At 34.0% G+C, this 14,158-nt stretch overlaps 1 protein-coding gene across 2 annotated transcripts; it reads left to right on the top strand.

Annotated features, from left to right (window-relative positions):
* The first annotated feature begins 3 nt into the window (after nucleotides 1-3).
* LOC117345081 (lysosomal amino acid transporter 1 homolog) lies at nucleotides 4-11,764 on the top strand. Of its 2 annotated transcripts, none has more exons than XM_033908025.1 (8): nucleotides 4-113; nucleotides 5,485-5,855; nucleotides 6,435-6,564; nucleotides 7,019-7,109; nucleotides 7,376-7,575; nucleotides 8,297-8,383; nucleotides 8,843-9,013; nucleotides 9,959-11,764. In XM_033908025.1, the coding sequence occupies exons 2-8, from the start codon at nucleotides 5,647-5,649 to the stop codon at nucleotides 10,100-10,102; spliced, it is 1,032 nt and encodes a 343-aa protein (XP_033763916.1). In that variant the 5' UTR covers nucleotides 4-113; nucleotides 5,485-5,646; the 3' UTR covers nucleotides 10,103-11,764. The 2 variants fall into 2 exon arrangements, with proteins under 2 accessions (XP_033763916.1, XP_033763917.1); XM_033908026.1 differs by lacking the exon at nucleotides 4-113 and adding an exon at nucleotides 123-572.
* The last annotated feature ends 2,394 nt before the right edge of the window (nucleotides 11,765-14,158 follow it).

Below are 14,158 nucleotides of genomic sequence, written 5' to 3'. Positions count from 1 at the left end.
TGGCGTCCTAGAAGTAGAAGTCTTCTAGGCGTGAGAACGAACACTCTATTCGCAAAACACATTACAGCTGAATTCTTCGGCAGGGTTTGTGGACTGAATATTATAAAAGATGAGTAAGTACGGTACGATCTATATCGCTTATTAAAATACAAATCCAAACGGTGACACCAACACAATAAGCGGTCGTCTGTTTGTTTATACATTATCTGTACTGAAAACTCAGTACAATGCTTTAACTGAATAGGACTAGTTTTCATCCCATTTCGCTTGACTTTGGGTATTCATTTGGACAGCCACTCTAGGCCAAGCCCAGTCCTTAATCTTTGTCCCTATTATGCCATACAGTGAAACTGATCACGATACCCCAACGATATATGTGTACATGTAAGTAGATGAACATTCGTTCGGCTAACTCCGCAGTGTCACATGTTCAAGTACTTGAACCTAGTGGGTCCCTTTTTAATGTGACATTGAGTAATGCATTGTCCATCCGATATCATTCAGTCTAAATAAGTATAGAACCAGATTGATAGATTTAACACTGACTGCTGCTGCTGCACTATATTATACAGGTAAGTATAAACAGCATCTCTTCATTAATTGACAGCATCTCTTGATTTAATGGAACTATGATACATGCAAGTATCGCATTGACTGGCCTGGGTGGCGCAATGTTTGTGTATTGTGTAAAAGGAGCAGGTCACTAGGGCCTAAAACAGTCCTTAGTTATAATACTGTCACTCAGCTTCTGCAACTGGGTACATAGGGCGACGATGAACACAGTCAGGGTATGACTATGAATTCCTAACCCACAGTCCATATATAATAATAATAATATATACATTTTAGAATCAAGGCCGGCCGTAACTCACTGGTAGAGAAAACCAATCAGGGATACCACTTCAATTAGATAAATAATTGTCCACCTTTCAAAAAATATGGAATGATCTTGTGTTCTATCTTTACTATATGATTCTCTTAGTAAAAACTTATTTAGTGTTCATTGGCAGAGATTTATTTTCAAAAATTGTTTTTTTACCAAACGAAAATTGGAATAGAAATTAGAAAGCTAACATGACAGTGTAAGTCAAAAATATAAGTTTTTTCTTGATTTCAACATGATTTCCACACCACCGATTGGTCATGACAATATCTCAGTAAAGTAGTTGAACTCTGTCTTGTATAATTAACAGCACACAACAAGCGTAAAATCAATGTACTTGCCCTTGATAATTAGCAACCCTTTTGCGACAGAGTTCACACTCGAGCTGACAGGGTGATGTCTAAGCAGTCTAATCCATCTACTTTTTTCAAATTCCTTATGTCATAACTTGCTCCATTTTTGCCCAATTTCTTTGTAAGGAAAACTTGTTGGAAAGATGAAACATTTCTCTTTATGTTGACTTATAATTAAGTGGGATTCACAACCCATGATATATAAAAAGTACAATTTAAAAAATTCATTTTCTGGTTTTCTCTACCAGGGAGTTACTTCCCTTGATACCATAATACATATGGACTGTGGGTTGTGGATTTGTGCAAAGTCCCTGTGGTGATAAGGTTTACTTCCTGTCCAGGTCCTGTGCACATTTTTTTGATAACATTCAAATGGACTGAATTACAAGTGATGATAATGAGTTGATATGTCCAATTGATGGCTTTCAAATCACTCTTTAAATAGTGTGTGATCTCGCTCTATCTGTCCGTCTGCAATGTTGAATGTCCGATGTTTACCCATAGACTTCTTTTCTATCACAATGTTTCACAGCACATTAGACGGTTCGACCCAAAGTACAAAATTAGATATTATGTTATGCCGCCAACAAAAATAACAGTTAAAACAATTCGCCAAATAAAAATTAAAATAAATAAGTAACTTAAGTGACGGAACTGAAATGAAAACAGCGGATCGCAAACAGGTTTATCTTTGGGGACAAAACATTGTGTACGTGGAATTTAATTATGTAATTTTAGTACTATGAGTGACATTTTGTAACTTCGTCATCCTGATGAAGCCCAAAGTTCTGGATGTGAAACCATTCAATGGTAATAAAAGAAAATCATCTTATCCTGAGCTTGTTGTGATTGGACACTGTTGTAAATTTCAGGATCTAGACTGGTCAAGTTTCTATTGTACTACTACGATGGTCAATGTTTATATGAAAGTAGTCCGTTGTTTCTCTGTTTTACAGTTATAGCAAGTAATTGGCAAAATAGATTTTAGATATCAGCAAACAATTATTGTGAATTGATGATGGTGGCCTATTAAAATCACCCTGCGTCTGGTCAGTTATCCGTTGTCCGTCCATCCATTAACAATCATTTCTATAATTCTTTCTTGAGAAGTGCTGAATGAATATTTCTCAAACTTCATAATATTATGAAGGTTCCCCTTGGTCCTTTGCTCTGCCTGTTCAATTTTGAGTCTAATGGGGAAACAAAATGGCTGACAGTTGACAATTATAATCACTATTTCTGGAGAAGTACAGGAAGGATATTTCTCAAAGTTGAAGAGTACCTAGGTCCCCCTTGGTCACTAGTTTTGCCTGTTAAATTTTGAGATTAATTGCATGCAGTGATTTTGAAGTGTGTTATCGCTATTTCCCTGACAGTTCTTCATGGATCTTTCTTATTCTTATTACATTTTTTTGTATATAGGTTTCCCTTGGTCTTCATCCCTAGTTTTGCATACTGGTATTCAATTTGAAGACTGATTGGCCATTTTAAATTTTGACAGTTGAAGTTAAATAAGGCTATTTCTTAAATTCTTAATTTTGAAACTGATCAGAAAGCAAGTGAAGTTTGTTACTGCTATTCTCAGAAATTTCTTCATATAAGTTGAAGTTTGTTATCATCATTTGGTAGAGTTAATGACCTTTCTTACATTTCAAATGTAGGCTCCCTTTGATTTCAATAAAAGAGTGATAGGAAGATGAGAAAAGTAGTCTGAAGATCAGACTTACATACACATAGATCCATTAAAATCACCCCTCTTGGATCTTTTATTTTCTTTGTTAATGGGGTCAGAAAAATGTATGTCAAATGTAAAGAAATTGAATTCAGGCTGATAGACAAAATATAATGGATATATGGTGAATATTAAAATTGAGCAACATTAAAATCTTATGAGAAAATTTTTAATGTGACACTTAGATCAACCATTTATATAACCTGATAGTTTACCAGTCCTAAACTGATATTTTTTCCAACTGATTTTGAACACTTAACACATTATGTAATTTTCCTGAATTACATCAAATGTCAGTGGCTGACATGACATATTTTCAGTTTTAATTTTACTATGAGACCAATAGTGCCCATCTTCAAAGGTGAAATATGAGCACATGATCCATACCATTTTTTGTTTGTGATATTTTTTAAGACAGAGTGCCCCTTTTTGTGGCCTCAGTAAGGCCATATTAGTATATAATTATATACATTACCACTGTAATTTATGACATATCTATATCTGTAGAAAGAATGTGACACTTCCAGCCCTTTATTGCAGGATCAATGTCCTATAAAATGGGGCTACAATCAATCAGATATCCATGGTATATAACCCCAGGTAAAAACTCCAGGTAAAATCTCCAGGTGATTATATGTTATACAATGATATAGGCTTATAGCGAAAATATTGCACATTCACGGTCAACATATTTCATTAAATTAATTGATAAATATTCTCTATTTAACTGCTAAATCATCTTTACAAGCTATACTATATAATATATAAACATGTGTATTTATTTCTTCTGTTGTGAGAAATTGGCAGTGTTTCAACCACAGCTAAGGTGTGACTTCTAAATATAACCTGCACCCCACAAACCAGGAAGATATTGTAGCTTTGTTTGGTGTTTGGTTGCCACAACAGTACATTAAATTTCTTAGAATTTTATGGTCATAATTCTTACCACTGCCTTAGTTTTCTTTGATAACCTCGCCCACCATGTCCTTATATGACATATATGTTGTTATGAGGACAAACAATGCCAAATTTAAGCAATAGAAATATGTTTACCAAATTTTCCTAAAAGTTATAATTTCTCTCTATATTTTTGTATCAAAATTCCTTTCAATTTTGAATATCTCCATATTTCTTTCACTCATTGTGTAACAGTTTCAATACCCTCAAGTTTTGAAGTAACATTATCGATATATTAAAATTACATGGTAAAAGTGCTGAATGTGCACATCTAAAGCCAAATGTCGTACATATTAATTAAACTTAATTAAATTATGTGAAAAGTTGTAAAATCATAATTGAACTAAAGGAAATCTACATGCAGTGTTAGCTCCAATTTGCATTATTGAATTTATTTTCATAACAGGTAAGCTTATGTAATGTGCACAATCACACTGACAAATATGTATAAACAGCAGTTTTATTGTTTGTTGTTTTCAGACTAAATCAAGTGGTTTCCTCAATAGCCATATGACTAGCAACAAAAATGTGTTATATGCCCTAAGTGAAGAAATAGATTGAATATCTTCACAATTTTCATGGAAATACATTTTCCCCATTTTATGCAGATATAGACTGCTTAGGTAAACTAGGTAGATAAGAGCGTTGAATGACTACCTGATACAGATAGCAGGTTGGGTGCAAATAAAGTGCAGTAACATAAGTTTTTATGAAAATGTATACCACATTCTAGGAATAATAGACATTTCTGTATTTTGTAGTGTAAGGTTAGCATGTACCTGTATCAGATTATGCAACACAAAAGATACCGGTAACATCAGACATTTTTGGTTTAAGGTAGTCCCATAATGATGAGAATTAAATAACTTCTTTTATCTAGAAAGATAATAAAATTATTTAAAATCAAACATTTTAGGAATATAATTGACAATTTCACTTACTTGTATTAGAATTTTCTGAGATATCTGCCACATCCCCACAGTAGGTCTTAAACACCAATAATGACCGTGTAGGCCCAGCAGTGATCTCCCTGTAGCCTAGGGATAGATTAGACAGGTGTGGGAGACATAGATAGATAGTCCTTAACTGCAGTAAGGTGTAAGATTTGAATCTCTGTTATCTATTTGCCTTCCAGGGTTTTAAATTGACATATCAATTCTGTCTCAAAAGGATTATACAATTACCTTATGTTTGAGATTTTTGTGTAGATTTCTTAATGGATATTTTATAAATTAATTTTGCAACACTATTGTGTCAGGAAGAGGATATATTATAGACTTGGAAGACAATATCTATTTTTGTTACAAGTTTTCTTCCCCATTTCAAATTTTGAAAAGTTGAAAAGTATGCATACAGCAACAAGTATTTAAAATCATGTTTAAAATGTAAAAAGAAGGTCTAGATGTGTAAACAGAGTGTGGTATTTGGTGTGGGAATATACCAGAATTTGTGTTGAATACATTTTGATATCCTATCCATTAAGATTTTGCCACCATCTAATTGCTGATTTCTTTCCTTGATGACCCATTTTTATTCATTTTTCAAAACTTTAATTCTAGGTTTTCCTGTGTAGTCCTTGGTTTGAAATCGGTGAGATGAGAAAGGTATCCCAGACAAGGAACCTTACGTTATACTTAAGCCACAGAACCAGTCTGGTATCTTAGACTGCCAGCCCAGTACCAGACCTGTAATCCTGTTTTCATCCTACTGCTCTATCAACCATGCCTGGGCTGTACCCCTGGATGTTTGGCTCGTCAGACGACCACTGGAGCCACTGGGAAAATGTCGCCAATAAGTCTCTGCCCAACAATAACTGTAGTGTCCAGTGGCCGTGGGTTATCCTTCGAGACTGTGTCCATAACAACCAGGATGTGGCCTCCGATATCCTTGGCCTTTTGTCCCTTGTATCCTGGATGATTGTCAGTATTCCGTAAGTACCATGGATATATGTATTCAGAGACAGTTTCCTGTACAGAAATATAAATATTTTACTTTACATGTATTTGCTATTGCAGTGTGCTTGGCCCTGGGTTCCTCAATATTCCTGATTGAAAAGTATATCCTTAACTTTTCCTCGAGAAAGCATAACCACATAAAAGGAACGCTCTTTAAATAAGATTTTAAACTTTAAATCCATTAATGCTTTCCTTTGGGAGACTTTAAGTTAAGAAATTTCCCTAAGTTAAAGAGCATTGATGAAACTGAGGCCATATATAAGGTGAGCTGTACATGGTTAAGGTGAGTCTTAATGAGGGATAGTGAAAAGCAGTAAATGTAAATGTAGAAACAGGTTTACTCCATCATTCAAACCTGAGGTCCTATCAGTATGAAATCATTAGTATTTTGCTAGGGACACCTTTAAGACTATGAAGACTGGTTCGGATACCTTTGTAGTATTGTGAATAGTCGCCATACTACCCACTTGTTATAGAAGAATCATGGAACACTGTGTTAAATATTTACTCTACTTTACAGACAAATTGTGTTAAATATTTACTCTACTTTACAGACAAATGGTGATGAATTGTCGGAATATCCGTGGTGTGGAAGGAATATCCATTTTACTCATTCTACAATGGACGTTGGGAGATGCGACCAATCTCATTGGTTCAATTCTAACCAATCAGCTGCCATTACAGGTTTGATTTACTATTATGAAGTTATTGGGTCAACTGACTAGGAGGATCTGTAGAATTTGAAAAGTTCCAACAATGCACTCATGAAATTAGGCATTGTTCAACATCCTTTCAATATAAGTATATACACATTCCAGTATGTGTCTGTGTAATCTGATTAAAATCAGCTGTTACATGGCTACATTTACTGTGTTATTATAGTCAGATACATGCACTGTTAAAGCCTACAGGTCTCTTCTTTTAATAATTCATAATTTCAGAAACACTAAAAATAGGATGTTTAATGGTTCCAGGTTATCTTGCTGTAAACCCCTAAAATCTGTACAGAAAATGTCATGACCTTGACCTATGTATCTATTCCAGGTTTACTTTATTGTAAACCCCTACAATCTGTTCTGAGGATGACCTGACCTTGACCTATTAACTAGCCCTATATATCTATCAATATTTGTTCCAGATTTACCTTGCTGTATACTTTGTGTTTGCTGATGCCGTACTGTTTTGTCAGTACCTGTATTACCAAATATGGAAGTGGAAACGCTCAAAGTGTAAGTACCTGTATTACCAAATATGGAAGTGGAAACACTTTTAAGTGTAAGTACATATTTGTATTACCAAATATGGAAGTGGAAATGCTTAAAGTGTAAGAACCTGTATTACAAAATATGGAAGTAAAAATGCTCAAAATGTAAGTAGAGGAAGAAGCACAAAAATGAGACCGTTATCTTTGGTTAATGAGCATTGTAATGTGGAACCAGAGATGATAATTATATGATAATGGTCCTGGTTTCATTGTAAAGTGTTACATTTCCAGTGGACAAGGAAGTACAGCCTAGTGGTCCTGCCCGGATAGTTCTGTGTTTTGCCGGGGCATTCCTCTCAGTCAACACCCTAGGGGCCATCATGTCCAGGTGGCGGGGCATACCGAATATCCCTGGAAGTACAATCCATATACCAAGGCCTGGCAGTAGACAGCTTATGTCCGTCAACCTCACTCATGTCCAGTTCTTCAAAGTAAGCACCAGATCCACATAGAGGTTCCGGTCTCAGTCTCGGCAAAATTGTTGTGCTTACATTCTGTGGAAATTCTGAACTTAAAATTTTCCATATGATTATTTTGATGTATGATTATTGTTTTTATAAATGATTTGTGTAAAAAAACAGAGGCCTTTTCAAAGTTTGTTCAACTTGATTGTTTTATTGTTAGATTTTATGATATACAATATGCACTGATCACTTTACAGGCCAATGTACCGAACGGTTTGTTTTACAACCGAAATCTGAACGAACAGCAACACCTAGATTAAGGTTATATTGTACATGATTCACATTGAATTGTACACATGCTTCCATTGACAGATATTATACAATTATTGACTTTTGTGGAGGTGTACATAAAACCTTACAGACCTAAAGGACCTCTTGTTTAACACCTACATGTATGTCTGGGCCCAGTTGTTCAAAAGGTGATTAGCTGAAGCACTTGATTAGTGAATATCATATTTCTCCTTTACGTCAAAACCAGTGTCAAAACCAGTGTCAAAACTATTCTTAAATAAGCAGGTAGGAAGAGACTGAAGTGTGCTAGAGTTGTCGTAAAATTTAGTCAAGTTAAGTTTACCAGAAATGATTTTATCAGGACTTTACACTTGTTAAACTGTGATTAGCCTGATCACCATTTGAACAACTAGGCCCAGATATCTAAACTTCCATTGATAATTCTGTGTTATTTCAGAACATCCGGGATGAGTCAGGGTATGCCATTGGAATAGTGTCAAGTATCTTCTACGTTGGGTCTCGACTCTCGCAGATATATAAAAATGTGAGTATGAGAGGAAATATAGCTGTAAAAAGTACAATTATCGGAGAAGTTATTTTGATGTGTAGGTTTTCATTAGAGGTAATTAAGCTGTTAAACACATTTCAAATTCAAACTGTAATCATGGGAAAAATAAAGTGGATTCTTTGTATTGGACTGAACACAAATAGATATTATGAAAACGGGTATGTGTAATGATACATAATATATCTGGTTTTTGAGAATGATGCTGAGTTAGTTTCAGATGCAAATAAATACTGAACAATTATGTTGAATACAATGTATTCATTTCCATTACTTACACTTTCTAATAATAATAGAAAAAAATTAGACATTTACAAATGATTCCTCATGAATAAACACAATAATTTACATCTAATTATTTTTAAATGAGATGATCAACAGTAACTGAGCAACATTTCCAAGGGAGACAATCATGTTTTATCTGTTGTTTGTCATCAGTACAAGAGGAAGTCGACAGAGGGTCTATCAGTACTGATGTTTGTTCTGGCAGTCGTTGGAAACATTACATATGGTTTGTCCATCCTTGTGCGCTCGCTGGACGGAGACTTTGTCCTACACCACCTGCCCTGGCTAGTTGGCAGTCTCGGAGTCATCTTTCTCGATCTTTCTGTATCCTTTTAACTGTTGGTCTGGATTATATTATCAGTGAGTTATCTAGAATCCCAAGTATAATTCTTCCTCCTATAATCCCACTTAATACTTATTTCTCCTATAATCCAATCCGCTCAATCGCTCATTTGAAGTTTAAATGATGGGAAGTTATATCCAATTAAATTTTTTTTTTTTGCTACCTGACAAATGATGTGATTGTATAGGTTTAATGGCAAATAAGTGCACACAGGTACTTGAAAGACAGTAGCCCTAACATTTAGAGTGGAAAGGGGACCCCCACCTGGAAAATTCCGGCCTTTTTAGCTCACCGATTACGAGTAACCGTGAGCTAATGCTGAACCCCGGCGTCGACGTCCCACCCCACTTTAAAGTTTTTGGGATCAGTTTTTGGAAAGCTTCTAAGTCCAAAAGTATACACCTCACACCCTTCTAATTTGGTTTATGCATTCATTAGAGGTCCAGGAGTGATGTTTTGGCAAAATCATGCAGAAAAAAATTGTGATTTTGGGGGTAAGTTTTGGAAAGCTTGTAAGTCCACACCCTTCTTATTTGGTTTATACATCCACATACATGTACATAAAAAATGAATGCATAGTGTGATTGCTGCCGCCAGTGAGCTTTCGCAATCATTGATTGCACTTGTTTCACCTGTAGTCATACATCATTCTATTTTCAGTAGGAGAGAAGTGGAAATTACAAGTCTTAAGACATTACTTGATATTCTCGTGTACAGGAAGTACCTATTCCGGGAATTTCCCTATGTTAATTACTCAAGAAAATAGCAACAAACCTCAGAAATACATTTTCGTTAGGAACTTGGTTCAGGTGAAACAGAAGCTGATTGGCTGATTTAGTTCTGCGAGTCATTTAGGAACCAACCAATTCATGTGTACAGTTACACAGACTATAGTATGAAAGTGAACTTTCCTTGACTTTTACCAGCTGCTCTTTCAGTTTAAGTACTACGGAATGAGAGACTTTGACACTCTCGTCAACCAGCCATTGGTTGATAGTGAGGTCCTGAACCAGCCTTCACCCCTGGACTACACAGAGGCTAGGGCAGACCCAAACGGGGTCATCAACTGAGAACTAGTGGACTGGAGCAAGGGCAATGGAGATTACAAAGCTGATAACATGTGTTTCCTAGAAATTCTACTATGTAAAAATGAAGGGATTCAGGTTATGGGATGTATCAAGAAAAAAATGTACCAGAGCTTCTTATGTGGAAACAATGCTATGTGATACCTTAATTGCTAGGAATTATCTAACATTAGTTAATTAGATGTACTTGGATACCTGTATATCACGATTGTTTAAATATGTATTTTTTTTCTAGTTGACTCATTTTTGTTTGGTGAGCTGAGATACAGAAAACAAACCTGCTTTTGTTTTTGGTCTTTAATGAGCCTGTAGATTTAACTGACATAGGGTTGGTTGGATCTATATCATGTGATTAACTGTGATCCATAGATTTAACTGATGTTGAGATGTATCCGAATGACAAATATTAAAATCAAGTCTTTCAAGTAATGATAGCATACTCACAGGTAATGTGAATGGGGGAAAATGACGATGTATGATTGAAGTAAATTGATATATATATAGAGGTTACACAACGAGTGATTGTTGGATATGGAATTTATTTCACACTCGTAAGTTATTTTTTAAATATTACAAAAGACACAAGCTTAAGCAAGTGTTTTTTGTAACTGTTAAAAAACAACTTACGAGTGCGAAATAAATTCCATATTCAAAAATCACGAGTCGTGTGACCTGTTTCTACCACAATAATATCGGCTTGAATCAAAAGGAAACATGGCCAAGTCTTTTTTCGCATATGCAAATAAGGTGTACAGGTGATGGCCTGGACCCGGTGATGTGACGTCATTCGATTATTGATGACGTCAATAACAATTGCAGCTCAGGTTAAAGTTCGAATTCTTGACCAATTAAAAGACCAGAAGGTCATATTCCACTAGTGGAATATAACATTTATATATTCAACCGTCGGCACATTCATACAATGGCTTTAGAGTGGAATAACAGCGTATTGTGGTAGAAACTGAAATAATATGCATTTAATGTATTCTAAGCTAGAAAGTGTCAAATTTACATACCATTCCTGTCAAATCTCTATCTTGGTGCTTTACAGTTGTATGTGATACAGGGGTCATCATTTCTCAATGCCTCCCCGCGTATCTCAACAGGGTTCGTCTATTGTATACAGATGTATACAGATTTCTTATTTTGTGTGAAACATGAAAGTAATATATTATTAGGATCTGTGCCATGTACATTTTTTTTGTTTACCAACCATCCTATAATTTTACTATCATTATGACTCCCGTTATACTTTACAGTCCAGATGTTTAATATCTAAAAAGTATCTTTTAAATTTTTCTTCAACGATAACAAAAAAACCAATAACTGTCCAAATCTGTATTTGAATGAATACGTCATATTCTTCATAATGCTTTGGACATTGTTGCTGAAGTATCTTCAAAGAAGTACATTCAGTTCACATAAATCAAACATTAAGTGCTAAAGATACACAAACATTAGTTTTACATGCTGTGAGAGGGGTTCTATTTTATTTTTGATTTATTTGTATAATTTCAATTTTGCATGATTATGTATTTTTAAAATGAGATTAACACAATTTTATGTAAATGCGGGTTAACAGCTCATGTTTTAATAGCATAAACAGTTACTGACATGGTAGACTTCTTTACAGTATTTTAACTGTTTAACTGAATTAAGAAGGAAATTCAGTTTTATTTAGTTAAAAAAAATCACTTTTAGATCTACTTAGTAAAAAGAAAATTCAGTTTTACTTTAAAAGTTTAAAATTGTCTGGACTAAATAGTAATGGGATTAGTGATCAAGTGTTTTTTGCCTGATCAATTTTTAAAATTTCATTTTAATGAGTTGTTGATTTTAAATACCCTTCCAACAGATCTGTATTTTATAATATTAAAGATAAATTTTAAAAACTATTGATTAAATACTTATTGATTTTTATTTTAAAGAAAATGTCAATTTCGTTTAATGAATATTAGATGAATGTGTATTTTATTTATTTTAAAATTTAAATAATAATACACTGATAATTTGTTGATAAAATACTTATTGATGTTTATCTCAAAGTAAGTTGTAACATGTTTATTGACTAAATATCTGATAGATCTATATTTTAAGATAAATACAAGTTTTATAGAAATGTATTTCAAAATAAATACAAAATATATATACTGTATTTCAAAATAAATACAAATTTTATAGATCTGTATTTAGGTGTGGTAAGGACCTAACCTTTACATTTTAATAACTTACAGATATGTTTGACAGACATAATAGCCAGAGATATGCCATTGTTATAGAATACCAAATTTACACCGGAAATGGGATATTTCTATTGTTTATGTTACCGTAAATATTTGCAGTGTCATGACACAAAATGGAAAATAATACACTACAGAGATTGCAATTAGCACACTCAAGCAGAATCAATATAATTCTGGTAATCCAAGAGCCATTGTACAGTTGTACCATTAGCTGTATGATGCTCATACTGTGCCCTCAATGTTATTCACACTTTGCACATTTTCTAAGTGTTAATATATGGATACATGTATCTAGTCATATTGAAATTTATTTACTGTATTGATATCCTCATGTTTACTGTCAAGATGCACTTACTGTAGCGAGAGTCATTCATTTAACATAGAATTTTTTTTTTTTTTTTTTTTTGTGCGAGATTTTATTTTAGTGTCTCATTTTAGCAAAGATCTGAATCAGTGGAAATCTTTATTTCAGCAGGGATTTTAATTTGATAGGAGTCTTTATTTTAAGAGAGATTCTCCTACCTCCACCCACATGTAACCCCGCCCACATGTAACCCCCACCCTCTGACCCTGCCCACATGTAACCCCCACCCTCTGACCTTACCCACATGTAGCCACCACCCCCACCCCCATAAATTATCAGCCAGACAGTCCTTATTTGTGTATTACATTGAACTTATAATACATTGACTGTGTGGTTGGGTAATTGTGTGAAATCCCTGTGTTTTGAAATAATGGCTGGAATCTAGGAACGAATTACATGTATACCCTATTTTCATTTTATTCATTTTTTTTCATTTTTTTTTTTTTGTGAATGATACATTCTGTGCAATATTAACTGGTAGTGATCATTGCCGTGTAATGATGCTGTGATTTGTAAATTAAGTATTGCGACCATACTGTGTCGTACATGTTAACATGGACAGGTCCGTTCCTGATATATCGTCAGGTGTCTAACTGTCAATATTGAATGTTTTATTTGTTAAACAAGAGTTTATTGAATGTTAAATTAGAAAATAAGATCAGGAATTTAAGGAACATTGATCAAACTGGGCCTTGTGTGATGATTTTACATTTGATTTTAAGCATATTTAAACATATTTGAGTTACCAAATTTTTTTTTTTTTTGGGGGGGGGGGGGGGGGGGGGTAATATTCCAATACAGGAACCTATAGAGCTGCACTCCAAAATGAACAATTGTATAGAATGAAGTTCATTGTTATTTAGATTACATTAAAAAATACTTAAAAGGGTTTTCCACAAATTATCACAACTTATGAAGCCATCAAATTAGAAAATTAGAAGGAAGCAGTTTTTAGATCTAATTATGATATATGTAGAGATTTGTTGAAGACAGACGGAATATTCTTTTGAGATAAATACTTTTGATGAGACTTGGGACATATTAAATCACCAGGGGACTTGGCAATCTTTATATAAATATAATGTGAAATGTATTTTAAATACAACTTAATTAAAATGATATATGATGATTTTACTTTACATACAATGTAATGTATATTGTATTACATGTATACATAGATTGCTACATGATGTTTGATTTTTAAAAAGGTTCATTTAAGCATTGAACTGCTATCAGTTGGAAGTTATGGGCTGATTAATGCCAACTGGACAAAGAAAAATTTAATGAAGCGTGCTAGCGCTTCATGTTGAATTTGTCTTTGTCCAGTTGGCATTCATCAGCCCATAACTTCCAACTTAAAGCAGTTAAATGTTTATATTTACATTTGACAACGATTTTTAAAGACTATATCCAGGAATTTTGCTCCTATGATGA

This window comes from Pecten maximus, chromosome 16 (genome assembly GCF_902652985.1).
Source record: "Pecten maximus chromosome 16, xPecMax1.1, whole genome shotgun sequence".
NCBI classification, from domain to species: domain Eukaryota; kingdom Metazoa; phylum Mollusca; class Bivalvia; order Pectinida; family Pectinidae; genus Pecten; species Pecten maximus.
Note: the sequence above shows the minus strand (reverse complement) of the source record. Positions and strands in the feature narration are given on the sequence as shown.